Source organism: Thermobia domestica, chromosome 17 (assembly GCF_964235325.1).
Source record: "Thermobia domestica chromosome 17, izTheDome1.hap1.1, whole genome shotgun sequence".
Taxonomy (NCBI): Eukaryota; Metazoa; Arthropoda; class Insecta; order Zygentoma; family Lepismatidae; genus Thermobia; species Thermobia domestica.
Window position 1 is genome coordinate 71,119,490 of NC_137470.1, and position 21,488 is coordinate 71,140,977.

The following is a 21,488-nucleotide window of genomic DNA, read 5'->3' on the forward strand; positions in this document are numbered from 1 at the left end:
TTATTGTTGGTTGTATCTAGTAAACATGCTTATTCCAAGGCAAAAGAAACTATAGCTATTCAAAAATTTGAAATAAGGGATCTAGGATTTAGATTTCTGGGCTTTCGGCATCTATGGCCATTTAGCCCGTTTTTGAGGAATAACGTTCCTTGGCGAGTACACTATACGGGGAAAGGGAAGGAACGAAGCGGCCTGGGACCTACATGTTAGGTACCACCCCGGCATCTGCCTGGTGTGAATGAGGAAAACTCAGGAAAAAAGCGTTTTGCACTTTTCCAACCGAGTGTCTCCACCGGGAATCGAACCCGGGACCGCTCGCGTCGAAGGCGAAAGTTAAAATGAGTAGTTATTACAGCTTATTACATCAATTTACAAACACAGGCCTAATAATAAATAAGTCCAGTCAAATTGGATGACGTCCATGCTCGCATTATCCCAATTCCATTGAGGGCAGACTCACATATTTTGTTCTAGTATTACATTTTAAGAATAGGTAGTGTTCCACATTAGGAGCGGGGTGTGCCTAATATGGGAAATTGAGTCTCTTTCAATTTTGTAATATTGTTAAAAAGAAACAATAATGTGGAACAAACTTTCATACTTGTATTTTGTTTGGCTAATGTTCCACAAGCATTATGATGTATATTATTTTTATTCTGGAGAAATAAAGAAGAAAAAAAGTATTCCATATTCGGTGCCTTTACCCTATATATAAAGTGATTTGGTAAAATTTACGAATGAAAGCACAGCGTGGTCGCCGCATCACTAAACCAAGGCGTTCATGATAAGAACTAATGCTATTCCCCCTAGCAATCCCTTAGGCACACCCTCACAGAAGAACCAGCGTGGGCTAATGGGAAACGCGTCATTCTACATACCCATTGACAAAGCACAAGGCTCCGGATTAAAAATTTAACTCACTCACTCACTCACTCTATGGCCTATGAAATCCGGAGGCTCAATGCCGCGTTCACAAAAGCTCTACACTGACTTCTATCCTTAGCCAACTGGATACAGTTTCTACTTTGTATTCTTATTTATGAGATATCCACCTTGATATTGTCCTCCCATCTGCGCCTAGTTCTACCTAATGGTCGTTTTCCGATTGGTCTTCCAGTCAAGACTTTGAAAGCGTTCATACTTTCTTCAATGCTAACTACACAACCTGCCCACCTGAACCTCCTAGACTTGATGACCCTAACAATGTTGGGTAGACCATATAAATAATGCAGTTCCTCGTTATGAAGTACACCGTGTGCGTGGGTTTCCTCGGGGTTCTTCCGTTTCCTCCCACTTTCTTCATTCCACCATTTCATTCATTACTCATCATCACCGTCTTCTTTAGTCTAACCGGCATAACCGTGGGACGTAAAATTTACAGATTTCATTTTCATTTTCGTTATGAAGTTTCCGCCATTCCCCATTCCCGTTCCTCTTGGGTCCCAATATTCGTCTCAGGATTTATAGTTTGTTCAGAGTAGTGTTAATAACGATTTTTTTAAAAAAAAGGCGAGGACAGTGACGCTGATTTGGGGATTTGAAACAAGATTATAGATAAGTTTGGTATATATTATTGCTATTATTATGCATGTGTCAACCATTATCACTGTATAACGAATATACGGTAATTTTTTGTAACATACGATAATTTTAAAGACGAAAACCGATAACTTTGCTCTGGATATTGAATAGTAGACCAACTAATTTAGAGATAATAATCAGTGGCGGATATAGCCCGGGGCTGGGAGGCCTAGGTCCCCCCAGTTTTTTGAATGACAAAAATAATTTAAACTGTTATTTACATATTTTTGAAAGTTTATAATAAACTCATGATATATCTATCAATCATGGGCGTTTCTGGCGGGGGGATGAGGGGGACGCGTCCCCCCAATATTTTGAAGTACAAAATATTCAATATTTGATTCTAATTTAATTTATTTACTAACGACAGCATAACATATAATACTAATATTTATTTGGAATATAATATTCAAGCTGTGAAACGATTAGAGTTCTTGATATACCTTAGGAGATGCATGAAAGTAAGCAGAAAGGTAACAAATGGAAACGAAAATAATAAGCAGGTTGTGCTAGGTAGTTCCATTTAAATCGCTTTCTTTGATGCCCCCCCCCCCTCCAAATTTTACATGTCTGAGACGACAGTGCCTATCATAGTCTGGGTTCTGGCTGCACCCCAATTCTAGATCCGCCACTGGTAATAATTACACTCTCATGTTCCTTTAACAGGAAATAGTTTTACATATCTAGGACTCAAAAATATTAAAAAAAAAAACGTTAATGGCCCTTCGCATAACGTAACTTGATGAAGTCTTATTTTAGTTCTGTTGCGTAGAAGACAGATTTTCCTTCTTCCTAGCTCTGACAAGTAATGCTTTAAAGAAATTTAATCAGCTGAATTTCTAATTGTTTTATGTATTATCATTTTGTACCAAACAATCTGTAGTGCAATTAATAATAATGATATTACGTAATTACACGTGAAATTATTTTTACATGAAACAATACAATTTTAGTAAAACGACTACGTTCCTACCTTCACTAATCTTAAAAGTTGCATTTCGGAAGCTAAGTCCGGTAACAAACAATACATCGTTCCGTTCATTATGAATCAGGTGATGAAATGAAATCTTTCAGTTTAACGTCCCACAATTATACCGTTTTACGCTTAGGGACACGGCTAAAGTAAGTGAATATTGATGGAAAATTGGTGGTGTGAGAAAGAGGGAGGAAACACGAGTACCCCGAGGAAACCCCCGGACACGAGGTTGTTCACCACAAACTTACTTGGTCGGGGTTCGATCCAAGGTCACCAGAGGTAAGCGCTCTACCATTGAGCCATCGTGTCCCCAGGGGCGGATCCAGAACGGACTTCTGGGGGGGCGGGGCGGTGGGTTATAATACTGCTACTTAGAGCTGCTTTTAAGAGCTCCAAACTCTGGGATGGGTTTTATTTATATATAAAATAAGGAAGTTTCCTCTTCTTACTGGCATCGCCCCGATCGGCCCTTGTGCCCCCCACTGAGTGAGATCATAAAACAAGAACTATTATAAATATGCACACATTGCTAAATAGAAGAATGTTTAAAATTCATCCTTTCGCAGATTTTGCTCCTGCGTTGACAGCTAGAGTGACAATAAAACAATTACTGTATGTCACACCAACATTTTTTTTTTGAATATTGGATGGCATCAGATTACTAAATACTCAATAGCAATTTGTGAAAATAAGTTTAATTTTTTTCTACATCTTCCCGAGATCTTTTCGATTTTTGGAAACAAGGTTTAAGCTAGTAGAACAAATTGCTCATCAGTAGACTTTGAAATGTCTGCATTAAAAGTGATCAGTTTGAAACATTAAATACCTACCTGTCCTTCTTTGTGGCTTCTTGTACAGTCAACTCTCTGCTTGTCCCAGAATACATCAGGCCTTACGACAATTAAAGTACCCACAGCTGTTCCCAAGGCCAACTCTACCTGTCGGCTGCATGTTCTTACAAGACGCCAAGCACCTCGATGTGCGTCTACTACAACTGCTAAGCCACTGCGTCGAGTTTCCAAACTGAAAAGGAAGTTAGGGCTAAGTATAGTATTTATAAAATCAGATGCAAACAAAATAGTTTTACACATTTTGGGTACAATAATGCACTTTCCATGGTATCACGCACTTATGTTAATAAGCAAAAGGGCGATCGTTTTCGATAACAGTTTTGATTTTCTTTTATTTTGAAAATCAACAGTAAACTGTAGATTAATTCAGTAATTAGTGTTCTAGCTGCTAAACAGAAAAAGAAACTATCGAGAAACATGCAATGATACAGTTTATATGCGATACACTAATACGGTTTATACAGAGGTATGCGAAATGTGTGCTGATCTATAACAATTAGAGATGGCGAAAATTTTCCGGAATCCGAAATTTCACTTTCCGGATTTCGGAAAAATTCCGGAATTTTTCTGATTTTACTTTTCCGATTCTGGAAAGTAAAAATTCCGGAATTGGCCATCTCTAATAAAAATATTAAGTGAGTGTACAATGTATACTATACTTCCGTATACCTTTCATTATACCCTTGATAACTTGCTAGAAATACTGAAATTCTCTCAGTACTAGCGAGTCTAACACCTGCTTGACACGGAAGCATATTTCGGAATATATCTTGTAGCAAAAAATCTTTTATTATTACCGTATTGTGCAGAGAATTCTACTGAGCGATTGCAACCTCTGTATTATTTAGTGCATTGACGTATTGTGAAAGATTAAAAGGTTAGGACATAATTGACGAAAGTTAACTATCATCAGGAGGTGAAAAACGAGATGTGGCGAAAGATACTTCAAATAGCAATAAGTAACTAAACTAACTCTATGGCCTATGGAACCCGGAGGTTCAATGCCGCGTTACGAAAGCTCTCCACTGACTTCTATCCTTAGCTAATTGCATCCAGTTTCTACTTTGTATTCCTATCTCTGCGAGATCCATCTTAATATTGTCCTCCCATCTGCGCCTAGGTCTTCCTAATAGTCGTTTTCCGATGGGTCTTCCATAAAAGACTTTGAAAGCGTTTCTACTTTCTTCCATTCTAGCTACATGACCTGCTCACCTGAGCCTCCTAGACTTGACGACCCTAACAATGTTGGGTAAACCGTATAAATTATGTAGTTCCTCGGTATGAAGTTTCCGCCACTCCCCATTCCCGTTCCTCCTGGGTCCGAATATTCTTCTCAGGATCCTATTCTTAAATACTTTCAGTCTATGTTCTTCCCTCAGAGTAAGCGACCATGTTTCGCAACCATACAAAACAACAGGCATGATTATGGTAGTAGAGCGTGGTTTCTGTGTGGGTAAGTGATTTTACATGTTAAAAAAAAAAGTGCACAAAATGAGTGACATTAGCAAAATTGAACTTTTAACAGAGAACAATTACAATGTGTGGTCACTAAGAACAAAAGGATTATATAGTGATATTATACTTAAAGATGTCTCAGTGCACGAAACACAAGACAAAGAGTGGATACGTAAAAATGATGAGGCGTTCAGTATTATTATTTTAACATTATCAGAGGAATAGGCAGGATTATTCATAAACGAAACGAATGCAAAAAAGTATGGGACGAATTAAAAAGAATACGCACAGGTAATGTTGATGATAAAATAATAGATCTCCGGTTAGAACTAAAAAGCATTCAAATGAAATCCGAAGAAACAATTGATGCGTACTTTCTACGAGCAAGGAACATTGCAACAAGGTGTGCAGCATTAGGTCAGCCTATAGGTGCAAGGGAGATTGTGTATCACGTAGTGCGGGGTATTCGTAGTAAATACGAGAAGGTAGCTACGGTGCTACGAACACAAAGAGGTGCAAGTTTAGAAGAAGTGTAACAAGTGCTAAAAGAGGAAGAAAATAGAATGGAAAATACAAAACATGTAGAACAGGCGTACAAGGCAGAACGGAAAGAAGCAAATAGAAAGAAGGAAGCAAGAAGATGTAGTTTTTGCGGAAAGCTTGGTCACCTAGCATACCAATGTTGGCGTAATCCAGAAAATAAAAAGGAAAAGAAGTTTGGTAAAAATAATCTAAGTGATGAAACCCAAATATCAGATACGACTTCGAAGAAGAAGCAAAATGTAGTATATAGTGCTTTCAACACAACGGTAGAAAGGAACAAAGAAGAAAAAGAAATGAAATGGTATATCGATTCAGGATGTACATCCCATATGACGAACAAAAGGGACTGGCTGGTTAACGAAAGAAATGTGACAAATGAAGTGCAACTTGCAGTGGAAGGTAAATCAGTGGTAGCGGAAGTGCAAGGTGATATTCAGGTATCAAGTTACATTAGTGCAACAAATGAATCATGTGATATAAAAATAAGTGATGTGTTATTTGTTCCTGATTTACGTGCTAATCTATTGTCAGTGAGAAGTTTAGTGCAGCAGGGAAATCGAGTGGTGTTAACGAAATGTGGTGCTGGAATTTACAACAAAAATAATGAAGTCGTAGGTGAAGCACAGGAGAGAAATCTCTTGTATGTTCTTAAAACAGAAAATAAGCAGAATGAAGATTCGTGTTTAATAATACAATCTGACACACCAGAAAATAAAATGAGTATGTGGCATAAAAGGTTAGTTTATTTAAATTCTGAATACATGCTGAAGCTGAAACGATCTGAAATGGTGAAAGGCCTTACATTTAATGAAAGTGAACACAAAAATTTAACATTATGTGAATCGTGTGTAAAAGGTAAGATGACACAGTCTAGTTTCAACCCTATAAATGAGAGTAATGTAGAGAAACCACTAGATCTAATCCACATGGATTTATGTGGTCCTATCCAAAAGGAGTCCCTAGGGGGAGCAAAATACATGTACATAATAGTTGATGCTTATAGTAGACGTATGTTTGTTTATTTTTTAAAATCCAAGGATGAAGCATTTGATTGTTTTATAAAGTTTAAGAATAGGTATGAGAAAGAAACAAACAACACAATCAAAGCTGTACGGTCAGACAACGGTACAGAGTTTGTAAACAAAAGATTTAGTACATATTTTGTCAGAGAAGGTATTAATCATCAGTTAACAGTTCCTTATTGTCCTCAGAGTAATGGCGTAGCGGAAAGAGCTAATCGATCAGTACTTGATATGGTGAGAACAGTGTTAATTGATTCTGGGTTGCCTGTAGAATTCTGGGCAGAGGCAGCAGCTACAGCTGTGTATATTAAGAACTGTATTCCTAATAAAGATAAGGGGAATAAAACTCCTATAGAGAAATGGAGTGGTAAGAAACCAACGGTAAAACATTTCAGAACATTTGGGTGTGTTGCATATAAGTTCATCTCAAAACAAAAAAGGGCAAAACTAGAGAATAGGGCAGAAAAGGTGATATTTGTTGGTTATTCTAGGAATAGGATAGCTTATAGGTTATATAATCCAGTCAAGCGTGAGATAAATGAAGCAAGAAGTGTAATATTTGATGAAAAGGTAAGTGGTGAATCTTTATTAGAAGACAAGCCAGATGAAACGCGAAAGGATGAAGATAGGTATATCTTGTTAGAAACAAGTAGGCCAGAGGGACCCATTACTAATGAAGACACAATCATTACTGAAGATGAACAAGATGGAAGAAACCAAGAAGTAACATCCATAGAAGAATCGGACACGCGAGTAGAGGATGAAGAAACCGAACATTCAAGTAATGGTGTACAAAGGCAACATAAGAAACCAGGTAGAAAGAAGGGAGATACACGACAGATATTAAGAGCAAGACATCTTGAAAATTTAAAAAGAAATGAAGAGGAGTTGATAGCACAAGGAGTAAGAAGATCTGACAGATTAAAAAATACAGACCAAGATAACTCCATAGTTCAAGATGTTCCCAGAACGTATGAAGAAGCCATGAATGACGAAAACAGTGCTCAATGGAGAAAAGCTATGAAAGAAGAGATGGAATCGTTGAAATCGCATAATGTATGGTCTTTAGTTCCACGTCAACCTGGAATGAAGATAGTAAGAAGTAAATGGATATTTAATATAAAAGAAAATCCAGATGGTACATTACAGAGGAGAAAGGCAAGGTTAGTAGCAGTAGGTTGTAATCAGAAGCAAGGTATAGACTACCAAAACTCATTTGCTCCAGTGATGAAGTTAGAATCACTAAGATCGTTAATAACTTTGGCAGCAAAACGAGAAATAGTAATTAAGAAGTATGACGTAAAGACTGCGTATTTATACGGAAATTTAAAAGAGGACATATACATGGAACAACCAAAAGGGTTCGTCTGTCCAGACGATAATGATAAGCAGGGCCCGGATTTTGTTCACAAGTCAACTTTTTTCTGTTACGCATAGGACAAGGCAAGTTCAAATAAAAACGTTATTCATCAACTTTAGGTTCTAAAATTATATTTTTTTAGGGCCAACTTTTAGTCACTTTTTGCCGTTTTGAAGTTTCAGGCCATTTTTCACTATTTTAAGGTCACTTATGACCTTTTTATTCTTTTTCTTCAACATAAGGAAATCTTAAAATGAACACTGTTTACGGATGTGAAAAAGACGAAGTTAAATCATCTCTTTTCATGCTTCCTGATTATGAGTGGAAAAACTGCATTCTTAACAAGTTAATGAAAGCAAAGCTGTAGCGGGTTGACAAAAGGTGGGTATTGGTAGTTGGCCAAACACAGTTTTGGGTTGTTGAGCACAAAGGATGTGATCACGTGAATAACTAAAAATGGATTAGAAGGCGTACAAAGACTTTAAACAGGGTGTTTATATATTATTCTCTTGCGAACTTTTATAGTTTAAGAGTGCTTCCTAGTTTCAACTCGGAAGTGAATTGACGCTTTCAGTACGTACAATGCCGTACAATGGACTGATCAATGGACATAAATGATCAATGGACTGCAACTAACTGAAACAAAACTTTGTGAATATGAGTGAGAAACGTTAATTAAAATCTAATAGATATTTTTAAAAATGTCAGTGTTTAACGAAATAAACGTTTTTATAAAACGCAAGTTTTAAGGTCAATTTTTGTGAATTTTAGGGGCATTTTACAGGAATTTTAGTGTCATTTTATGGGTCACTTTTTAGAAAATTATAGGTCAACAAGATCCGGGCCCTGATGATAAGGTATGTAAATTAAACAAAAGTATATATGGACTACCTGAGTCCGGTGTTTGTTGGAATGATGAATTGAACAAAGTCATGTCAGAAGTAGGTTTTCAAAGATTGCAAAGTGATCCGTGTGTATACAAAATGAAGATACATAATAAGATAGTGTATGTTGGAGTGTATGTCGATGATTTTATCATTTTATGTCAAAATGTTTCATATATTAATGCCGTAGTACAAAAGATACAAAGGTACATAGATTTACAAAAATGCAAGGATTCCAATACATTCTTAGGTATAGAAATAAACAAAGTGAATGAAGGTTTTGAATTATCACAAAAGAGTTATATTAAGAAGATACTAAGAAAATTCGAGTTACAAGACTGTAATCCAATAAAATCTCCAGGTGATTGTCGTCAAGATTTAGACCAATATGAGAATTCAAAAAGGGTAAATAAAACAATGTATATGGAGTAGCAACGAGACCAGATATTTCATTTTATGTAAGCTATTTATCTCGATATAATAATGATCCAAGAGAAGTGCATTTAACAGCAGTAAAAAGGGTATTCAGATATTTAAAGGGAACTCAGGAATATTCACTAAAATTTTACAAAGGAAACGGAAAATTAATAGTTTGTACAGATGCTAGTTGGAATGTAACAAAAGATGCAAAATCGTATTCTGGATATTTCGTTAAAATTGGGAATTGTATTGTAACATGGAAAAGCAGACAACAAAATCTTGTAACATTGTCTACTTGTGAATCAGAAATTATAGCCATATGTGAATGTGTTTGTGAATTAAAATGGATAAAGAGCCTATTAACTGAGTTAGAAATGACAGAATGTATAGATGAATCTATAACAGTAGAAACTGATAGCAAATCTACTATAGATTGGATAAATCGAACAGAAGTAAAGAGCAGAACAAAACATATAAATAGAAAATATTATTTTGTAAAAGACGAGGTATCAAAAGGGGAAATAAAATTATGTCATGTGAAATCAGAAGAGCTTCTAACAGACATGTTAACTAAAAGAGTGACAAAAGAAAAAATCGAAAAAGTGTGTGAAAAGATATTTTTTGTAAAAGAAAATATGAAAATTGTATCAGCTTAGCGCAATGACGCAAAAGGGGGGAATTGTTAGATGGCAACACTGCGTCATTGCTTTTAGTGAGTATTCTGTGTGTAACGAGAAAACTAGAAGGTAGAAGAAACGTGTACGTATCTAAAAAAAAATACATTAAAATCATATTTATCAGACAGATATCAAAAAGTAGAATTCCATAATTCGAACTCCAAATACTTACAAGTGGGTTCTGGGGTACCACAGGGATCTGTTCTGGGTCCCATTTTATTCCTTATTTATATCAATGACCTTCTCAAAGTAGCTACTATTCCCGCTAAAGGCTATCTTTTCGCTGATGACTTTGGAGTCTGTGTAAGTTCTAAATCAATTATCGAAAGAGAACAATTAACCCAAAATATAACAACCGTAGTTGAGGATTGGTGTACTGCAAACCTTTTGTGTTTAAACCTGAGTAAAATACAAGATCTTAATGTTACATATAACAATCTAGATTACACAGAAAAATATTCTACAGTTAAATTTTTGGGATTTGAACTTGATTCAAAATTAAACTGGTATAATCACATTGAAATCACGGCAGCTAGCGTAACAAAGGGTATATACATATTGAGAAAATTAAGAAGTTGCGTTAGTTTGAAAATCTTAAGAATTGTTTACTTTGCCCAAATCCACAGCTTTCTATCATATGGTACTATTCTTTGGGGTGGATCTAGTAACATTTATAAGCTTTTAAAGCTGCAAAAGAAAGCTGTCAGATTGTTATGTAGTCTTCCTTCTCGTAGTCACTGCAAACCTAGTTTCAAGCTACTCAAAATAATGACTCTTCCTGCTATTTTTGTTTTTCAATGTTTAATGTATGTAAAAGAGAATAGAGATAACTTCCCTGAACATTCCAGGTATCATTCATATAACACAAGATACAAAGATAATATAATGGCAGTGTATTTCAATTATACCAAAACACAAAAGAGTTTTATTGGCACGTCCGCAAAATTATTCAACTCTATCCCAAAAGCACTGAGAGATACCGAAGTGGGTACTTTTAAAAGTAAACTCAAATCATTCTTATTAGATAATCCAATATATGATATAGAAGAGTTTTACGAAATTACAAAGCAATTAAAGTGAAAAATTGAAGAACTATGCGAGAAATAAATAGACATGTATAGTATGAGTAGTTATCTATTGTATTGTGTAGTGATCGTTATTCTTTGTATTGGAATTACAATTGATATGTATTACAGTTATATCTTTATATATTTTTTCTTTCTTTCTTTTCTGTATCCATATTTGTAAATATTATATATCCAATTTTTTCCTTTTGTAAATATTGTATATGCATTTTAATCTGTAACTTTAAGATCTGACGATTGTAATGCTTTAGATGTCCTCTGAAGTTTCTGCAATAAAGACGATATGAATATGAATATGAATATAATTAATAGCTCATTTACGTATGATTACATGTACGTCACACCCTACAAACCCGATCAGCGATAACAGATTATCGGTTTATATATTTTAAGCTTCACATTCTTCGACAGAATTTGCGACGACAAGATATTTTGAACCGAATAATAGCACGAATTCCCTGCTTTTAGTCGACATTTAATTTCTTCGTGAATATGATTTTCGTCTGTTAATATTGATCCTAAATATTTGATAGTATCCCCTTTATCAAAAGTATTATTTAATATTTTAACGCATCCATAATTTGCCGTATTATAGTCCCGACGCTCTTCCATGTATTTATTTTTCTCTGAATTTACTTCTAAACCCATGTCCCTGCAAGCGTTTAATAAGATCTCTGCATTTCTTTCTATTGTTCTCTTACCATCCCCTATTAAATTTACATCATCAGCATATGCCATAACCTGGTGAATACCGTTCAACTCTAGGCCCTGGTTGCTATATTTGATTTTCCTTATGGCGTATTCCAGCACAAAATTAAATAATAATGGCGACAACGCATCTCCTTGTTTTAGGCCATTCCCGACGTGAAAGCTCGTGGACAAAAATTTTCCTACCCGGACTTTACTTTGGGATTCATTTAAACATATCTTAATTATTCTAATTAGCTTTCTCGGTATTCGAAGTTCTGTAAGAACGTTGTGTAATGTTTCTCTCCTAACCGAGTCGTACGCCTTTCTAAAGTCAATAAATAGTTGATGTACCGGGGTATTGTATTCCCACTTTTTTTCGAGTATTTGGCGAATGGTAAATACTTGGTCGATAGTTGATCGATTTCGTTTAAATCCGCACTGATAATCTCCAATAATTTCATCTGCGTATGGGGTCAATCTTGCTAATAGAATATTTGAAAGGATTTTATAGGATGTTGACAGAAGAGAAATGCCTCGATAATTATTACAGTCAGTTTTGTCGCCTTTCTTGTGGATTGGAACAATGATTGATTCTTTCCACTCTTGTGGCAATTCTTCCTTGTTCCATATGAGAATGAGTTGATTTAGAGCAATAAATGGGTTTATAGAGTATGAAATGAAAATATCATTGTTTTGGTTTCCTTGCTCGTTATTTGAAGGAGATTAGCAGTGGACCTGAAAGATGTAATGTTACTGGGTCTTTTGATTGAAAAAGTAAAGAAGTATGAGAACTGTAAGAAACTCATTAACACTCTGCTGAATTTAACTAGTGTAAGAACCAGGAGCGTACCCATGAGGAGTGCCCACCGGGTCCATATCCCTCCTCAAAACCTCGGAACTCGACATATACAGTGAGTGTAGAAAGTACTCATACAGGCAATATCTTTTGTAAAGAATGAAGTTTTGTCCCGCTTCCATGATATGTAGAGCCAACTCACCGGGCGATTAGAAAAAGGTGTTCCGAAAGAAAGATTTGGGGGAAGTATAAACAACAAATGCTATTCTGACGTAGGTTTATAGAGACGAAAAGGGAAAGGTCTAATGCGTTGAAAGTATTCATACAGTACTACAACTCTCACAGGAATACCTCCCTCTCCGTGTACAGGAACGAATGACGAGAGTGTAAAGGCACTCTAGTTTGCTCTACATTCGCGTGCAGTGCATTCAAATAAACAACGTTATCGCATGGTTGGAGGCTGCGGCAGTACGGGGCATAAAGGTCGTGAAAGTAAAGAGAAGCGAAGAATTATAATTCGTCTGCATAACCAGCGTAAGTCACTTTCTGAAATGCAAGCATTGTTGGTAGGCGTTCATTACGATCGTGCTACCAATTCGTCCTTTTCCATAGGCAATTTCCACTATATGCTCTATCTATACGTTAATACTTAGTATAGATTCACATATTTGGAGTTTGCAGATAATGCACGTAATAAGACATATTAGAAATGTTTCGTTAAAAGTTTCGTTTGTAGATCTAATCCACATTTCTCTTAATGAAATGAAATGAAATGAAATTTTGAGTTTTGCGTCCCACGGTTATGCCGGTTAGGCTAAAGGAGACGGTGATAATGAGGAATGAATGAAATGGTGGAATGAAGAAAGTGGGAGGAAACGGGAGAACCCCGAGAAAACCCACGCACACGGTGTTTGTCCACCACAAAGTTCACTTGGCGGGAGCAGGGTTTGAACCCGAGACCCCTAGCACCAGAGGTGAACGCTCTACCACTGAGCCACCGCGGCCCCTTCTCTTAATGACATAGATGTCGCTGCTTCGTGTTGAACTGCAGAATTCCATCGCGTTCTTGAAAATTTCCCACTTTAGCAGAGTTGGTAATTCCCGTAAATTCAGTCGATTTAATGTTTTTAGTTTCTAATTTATTTATTTTAAGCTAATATCTAACACAAATATTAAAAACGAGTTTGTTATTAACGTTTCCTGCTGGGGAAACCTTCCAAAATTTCGAACATATAAAGAAAACGGAGATATTTTGAGAAAACTTCAAAATAAAGAGACGCGTCATTTATTTTGCTCATAGTAGTACAATACGCAAAAGTAGACTCCAACATTCCCCAATCCGCCGACATTAATCCGATTGACCATCTATGAAACCAGCTTGACAAAGAGATCAGAAAACAACCGATTTCAAATAAACAAGACTTGCAAAATGCTCTGCAAGAGGAAAGGCAGAAAATTCCCTCATCAAAGACAGACTTGGTAACATCAATGCAAAAACGCATTAAAGCTATTATATAGGAGCAAAAAGGATATCTTACGAAGTACTAAAATGGCCCAATGTGACGAAAACAAAGACAGTAAATGAAATGTATGAATACTTTTTGTTGGTTTATATTTCTTTATTTTTCAATGCCTTTTGAATTTCCTGCACGAATATTAGCTTCTTTGTTTGCTACGATCCCAATTTGTTTCACATCAGTGTATTTTTGTGTTTTGTTTCCTACACTTGAAGAAATAAAATACAAATTGTCAGTTCAACTGGTGTTTGTTCACCGTTGTGAGTTACATGTTACCAGTTTTCGAGGTGTATGAATACTTTTTACATTCACTGCATTTGTAAACTTTCATAATAAAATTGGGCCTAGTTCTTTAGAAGAGAAATGATTGATGTAGTTTAAGATTTGATCTTGGATAAAGAGAGAATAATGCTTCCCAGGCATCAATCAACAGTTTAAGCTGGGAGCAGGAAGAAAGAACATTAAATATCCGTTTTCTTTTTCTGTCAATTAAAACTCTACAAAAATGAAAAGAGTTGTTTGTGGACACTAATACTATTTTAAATAACATGCAATACATAAATACTACGTATTTAGATAAATAAGAGAAAAGTAAATATATTTTCACAATAAAAATTGCCCTGATTATTCATTTTTGAAACAGAAATAATGTTTTATAGAAACAAAACACCAAAACAATCGGAAATATTGGAAGATCAGCACCCTAAAATAGGTCTTAAAAATTGGAGATGAAAGCCGTAATGGTTCTGAGCTTCCAAGTGTACATAGGGGATTGGTACTAATAAGTTGACGAATTAAGCATTAATAAATACTAAAACTTCCTCTTTAGCAAAATTTCAGTAAAAGTTTGCTCTACTAACAATATGTGATTTCATTATATTACAGTGTTAACGACATCTAATGTTTCTAAATGTACACATGTCCAAAATGATTGTCGCGTATCTATAACTGTCTTGTAAGAATATAATTTGATGATAATTTTGCAGGGTACTTTTAATACTGATACACTGTGTATAATCCGGAAATGTATATTTGTGGTAAATTTAATTGTAACACAATTATAAATATGAAAATTAGATTGAGTAAAACATAATGTTGCTAAATAGACAAGAAAGTTATTTTCGTTTTATTATTCTTATTTACTGCTCTTTTGACATGAAATTTGCCACATACATGTCTTTGCCGATTATACACATACTAACATTATATGAAATACCGGGCGAATTCGGTATCAAATTATATTCCTACTACAACATATTTATTGACATGCGACAATAATTTGGGACATGAGTGTACACATAGTCTTACGTGGTGCAGTTCATGTGACTGCTGTGATTTATTTTATTTTGTCATATTTTATGACTTTTTGGTGTATGGCAGTTACATATTTACTTGACGGCTACGTCCATATAGTCAATATGTCTGCTCCAAATGGTCATGCTACTCTGTAGCAGAATGGAGGGAAAATATATTTTCTTGTAAGAGCATATCTGAGGGACGTAAGGATCTAGGGATTTTTTTCCCGAACTTTTCTTTTTTCGCCTTCTAGGTTTCTATTACCAGAAGTGTGCCCCACTTCCCCTCACGACTCAGGACCATAGGGCTTGTCGCAAAAGAAATTGGAAGGATACTTTTGTAAAATTTACCTGTCAGTTTCTTCGATATTACCTACGAAAATAAACGTTTTATCGGGTAGTAACATGCATTAATATGACAATCTATTTTTATTTTCTTTTAAAGTATATTTATTTGCTAGCACTATGTTTAAGTATTAAAAAGGGATGGTGAAAATTTTTCGGAATCCGTATTCCAGAAATTTCACTTTCCGGGTTTCGAAAAATTCCAGAATTCAGAAAAAATCCCGAACTTATCCGAAATCGGAATTTTTAAATTCCTTATTTTTCGGAATTCCAGAATTTTTCCGAACTCCAGATTTCTTCCGAATTCCGGAAATTTTCCTATTTTACATTCTGGATTCCGGAAAGTAAAAATTCCGGAATTGGCCGTCCCTAGTATTTAATTATTTCACTTCACCTACTTGATTTTTATTGACTAAATTTTCCGTACGTAATGCTTTAGCTTGTTATTGTGAACTTTCCTTTATCGGAGATCGATTTCCTTGCAAGACTTCACAAAAATATTTTCTTGCACTGACAATCAAAGCTACACTGTGCCACATATTATTCAGTGCATTCAATAATAGCCCAGTTACTAATTTTAATCGTCACATACTCTAGAGCGGATTTGAAAGATATCGGAAACAACACATTCCCTAAATTGCGATATATTCACAGCTTTCTTTCTATTTTGCATTAATATTTGTTTCACTATGATCCAAATTCACTACATAAATAACAGAGATTTTCCAAATATTTCTAAGAAATTTGAAAGCCTTCGGAATCATGAACTTAAACTCTATGAATAGTTGAATTGTCGCATTATTTACAAACACTTTCTCTAGTGACTTGCTAATCGAGTGTTATCGAATTAACTGAATCCACACTGATAACCTCCGTTCTATTCATCTACATATAATGTTACAGTAGTGCTGTCCACGAGACAAAAGTCGAGACGTAAAGTGCACTTTTAAATTCGAGATGAGACGAGAAATTAGATAATTCTTGTATCATTTTCGAGACTAGGATCGAGACGAGATATTTTTTGAGTCCGGGGGCAACACTACTCATCCAAGTACTAGACCTCATTATTTTAATGTTATATGACTCATAGTAAAAACTATACGTTGATGAACTAATCATATGGAAACAATGAAGAGCATTTTTCAAAGTTTAAAGATATGCAAGTTATTACATAATATAATCCAATAATTAATTATAAATATTACTTCACGAGCTATTGTGGACATCTTGTGATGAGAAAGGATTCTCCTTTCTCAACATTTAGATGAAATTAAGAACATCACGGAATAAATTTGTATACACGACTCCAAAAGTGTATTACCAGCTGCAGTTCTTTTCCTGCAATAGTAGGCAACACAAAAATCAGGGCCGTTGGGGTGGTTGAGAATTAAAAAGGCGCTGGACCAAACCTCAGTTTTGTTAGAAATATATATCAGTGTGGCAAACTGCAAATAAGAGAATAAAATAAATTTTAAGAATGACGGTTTTATTATTGTGAGGGAAATAGATGACAAAAAGTTACAAAATGATCTTACTTAAGTAGTTCAAACAAGATGAATGGTAAGAAATATGAGGGTCGTCCGAAATTAATACCTCCTATTTTTTGTGTTGATTTTTATATCCGTGGCAGATATCGTTGGTGCAATGCTAATGCTTGAAGTTTCTCTTTTATTTGCAGCCGGTCCCGTTGTTCTGCGCTTGTTGGCGCCAGCATATGAGTGTTCCAAAATGGAGCCTGATATAGACGTGCGTATAAATCAACGATTAGAGATTGAATTCCCCACTGCTGAAGGAACTGTGCAGATTGAAATCCATCGACGCTTGGTAAAGGTTTATGGAGACGATACAATAGACGTGAGCAATGTGAGGCGATGGGTACGGCATTTTCAAGGTGGTGAAAAGGATGTTCATAAGTCACGACCCGGTCGACTCTGCACAGCTGTCATCCCTCGCAATAAAGAGCGTCTTGATCAACTCATCCGTGCTGATCGCCGGATAACGACCAGAGAATTGTGTCCAAAGCTTAATGTCGGCTGGAATGCCTTGGAAAAAATGCTGGAACATCTTGGTTATCGCAAAGTCTGTGCGAGATGTGTGCCGCGGATGCTTACAGATCACAAAACTAGCGAATGGAAATTTGTCGGGACCTGCTGCACCAATACCAAGCTGAACGTGACAATTTTCTGGATAGCATCGGCACTCGAGATGAGACATGGTGTTATCACTACGAGCCGGAATCCAAAAGACATGCGAATTCTCCCTTAAAGAAGAAATTCAAGATACAGTCGTCTGCAGGCAAAGTAATGTGCACAATCTTATGTGATAACCAGAGTGTGATTCTTTTGTATGTCTTGGAGCCTGGAGAAATTGTCAATTCAGCACGCTACAAAACGACACTGACTAAGCTGAAATCCCGAATTTCGAGGGTAAGGCCAGAGAAGAAGACTAACTTTTACCTGCGACATGATAACACCAGGCCCCACACCAGTTTAGCGACCATGCAACTCATTGCTATGTGGCTGGACTGTCTTACCACGTCCCCGTACAGTCCGGATTTAGCGCCTTCAGACTTCCATCTCTTAGGGCCTCTCAAAGATGGACTTAGGGAGTGGGGAACATTTTCAAGACTCGGAAACTGTTTTCAAAGCTGTAAGGAAGTAGTTAGCCTCAGCTAATTCCGATATTTAAAAGCCAGGATGCAGGCTCTGGAGCATCGTTGGCAAAAGTGCATAACGAATGGTGGGAACTTTGTGGAAAAATTACAGTCTGTAGCTGAAATATTGCTCTGTTAGCTGTGCTGTTGTTATTTATATACCTCCATTAGTTTCCATGAAAAATGAGGCATTACTATCGTAACGACCGGCGTAAGTATCAGAGGAAAGAAGTTTCTTTCTTTAAGAAACACTCGTAAAAAAATAAAGAAGATTATATAATGTAAAAGTTTAATATAAAACCCTACCAGAACAACAACAAACATCCACAAGAAACTGAATGAGAGACAAACACAGACTAAGGGACACCATTGCCGTAGCAGAGTTGCAGGCCTCCCATGCAAGATAAAGAGATGGGTCCCTAGTTGTAAATTCAATTATTATTATTATTATTATTATTATTATTATTGAAACCTCGTTTCCTTTGCAAATCTCTGACTCTTCCTAAAAGCATGTCTGCGTATAATGGTTGTGTGCAGTTTTTGTCAATGAGCGGTCTCAAAGGCCAAATGGGAAATCACCGAGAAAGAGGAACAAAAAAAAAAAAAAAAAACTTTATGATAAATTCTAGATCAAAGCTCGAAGTACTTGCTTTTGACAGGCGCTTTTTTTTCTTTCTTTTTTTCGGGAATAGAAAAGCTGTGGCGCCTAAGAAATTACACTATATAATATTGCAAACTTTCAAGTGGGTTTATTTACATTGCAATTTGTAGTAATAAAGAAATTGTCATTGGAAGAAATTATTGTAAAAGTAAGTTTTCTTTCTTCACCTGTCTCAAGACTTAGCCCCCTCCCCAAATTCGATATCGAAAATTTAGGATATGGATATATCAATGTTGACATATTTGCGATATCGAATGTTCATGTGTCAACATCGATATCGACGATATCGATATATCGACATATCGCACAGGTCTAAGTCCGAAAAATGATGTTTGAAATATACTGGAATCAATAACCAAAATCTACATATATATCCTTGCAATTCCGTACCCAAGGTTGCAGGGGAAGGCGGTGAACCCGAACAAACATTTTAAACCCCAAAAAATTGTTAAAAGTAGTTGTACTTCCCCCTTAATAGAAAATTATTACTGTAATTTATCTTTTACCTGTGTTTTTGATTGTTATCAGAAATTAGCGACAGTACACACGCTGTACATAGTATAGCAATATACTCTATAATTTTTCACAACTAAGCAAATCGGAAGATGAAATTCCTGTGACATTAAAGATTATTCTACAAAATAATCATAATTCATTGTTCTTATTTGTCAGTAATTTTGACACAGACTCAGCAATACAAGATTAATAGGACTAGAAATGAGAGATTATTTTTTTCTTACAGTAAAACAAGTAAACATTTTCCTGAAATCGTCATTTTTTAAAATGTAAGTCCCCCATCCTGGTCTAATCTTGGCTATCAGAGTTTCTAGGTGATCGGTACCTGAAGGCGTAAGATTTTTCGACTCTCAAATCTCGACAGTTTGTTCAAAGAGATTTCACAATTAATCTTGTTATTTCTTCGTTACAAAAACACTTCTGATTGACTATATTCATGGTGAATTACTGAACTTGTACATTCCGCATAAAAAAGAGACAGCTAACACCTTGCAGCTAGGCCATCCAATATATACACACACCTTCTTATCCCACAATCACGTTTGATAGAAAGGCCCCCCTCTCTCCCCCTATGCTCTCTCCCATATTAAAACCAGAAACAACATGAGCATAATACCAATTTCAAAATATACATGTATTAGTGTCAATAGTAAAATAATAAAAATGAGAGGAAACAAGATTCATAAGTTGATGTAGAGAGCCAATTCAACATATCTCAATGAAAAATTGAAACCAATAGATATCTGTTAGAGGTACGGAAGTGAGACAGAGAGAGAGAAAAGGAGATAGAAGAAAAAGAAAAGGGAGCACAGACAAAAATATTGAATTTAAACTTAGTAAGAAAAGAACCTAACATTATGAAGTTCCGTTTCCAGAAATCCAACAGTAATATAGAAATAACGTTTGTTTTCTTTTAATTATTTGTCAAAACTATTTCAATATATATGTAAAGGATGCTTCAAAAATTCAGTAAGTCACTTTTAAAGTAAATACAAAACTTGGTGTTCTAATTGAATACTCGACTTCCAGTGAAACTGAAAAGTTCTGAGGCACATCTAGGATCATGCCAGAAGTTTAACACACATCCTTTATTTCCGCATGGTTTGGTCGCAAATTTGGTAGTGTTAATTAAACTTACTGATCTGAAATTCATAATAATAAACCTAGTAGGTAGCGTAGGTCATACCTTCCATTCCAGACTACTAATGCAAACTGAATAAAAAAATGTAAAGGAAAAGATAGAAAAAAGACTGAAAGAAAAATTAAATAAGTCCCACTTTACTGCTAAATTTTTATCAGAAAGAGCCTACATCAAAAGTCCAAATTGTATCATAATGAAAAGTTACAATGTTTAAAAGGAAAATTGGATGTTGGTTACTTATAAACACAGCAAATCCTGCATATTTCGTATTTCATACGAGGATAAAACAAATTGAAGAATTGTAGGATGGAAACTAATTTTGCGTCAAATTAATATAAATAAAATCCCAATTGAAATAACCTAAAAGGGGTCATTTTCTAGTCATTTCTGAACATTTGACTGTTCCGAATATCCAATCTCCATTCCACCTATTACGAATATAACGTTGTAATTCGCAATGATAGAATGAACACGCTAGAGCGGAAACGGGTCATCGCTGTGACACGGTGATTCGATTGAGATTCGGTAACCCATAGCAAAAAGACTTGTTTTTACGAAGTGTGTGTTTGTGTGTGAGTGAGTGAGAGAAAGAGAGAAGAGAAAGATGCAAGACATAAGGAAACGTCAACAAAGATATGATATATATATATATATATATATATATATATATATATATATATATATATATATAGATAGATAGATAGATAGATAGATAGATAGATAGATAGATAGATAGATAGAGAGAGAGAGAGAGAGAGACGATTATAAATATGGAAACTACTTATTACTATGTATGATGATGAACGCGCGCACTGTTTATTCGGATTCTCGCCAGTGATGACTTGTAGGTCTAACTTCACACACACACAAAAAAAAAACGTTGGTAGCGAATGTTTATGGAAGAAAAAAGATACCACCTGATGGGGAATCGAATAGAGATTTTCCATTTGGAAGTCTAGGACGGTGCCAATACACCAACGGTTATTCTACCGGAAACATATTTAACAAGAGGTATAGTGT

The 21,488-nt window shown here is 35.6% G+C and overlaps 1 protein-coding gene across 4 annotated transcripts in view; it reads right to left on the minus strand.

The window, feature by feature from the left end:
* Positions 1–21,488, minus strand: part of zormin (spectrin and immunoglobulin domain-containing protein zormin) — a 799,654-nt gene that overhangs the window by 661,035 nt on the left and 117,131 nt on the right. For all 4 annotated transcript variants that reach the window (XM_081744925.1, XM_081744924.1, XM_081744928.1 and 1 more), the window contains exon 3: positions 3,388–3,580. In XM_081744925.1, coding sequence (XP_081601051.1) covers positions 3,388–3,580 — 193 coding nt within the window. The remainder of the gene's footprint in view (positions 1–3,387; positions 3,581–21,488) is intronic.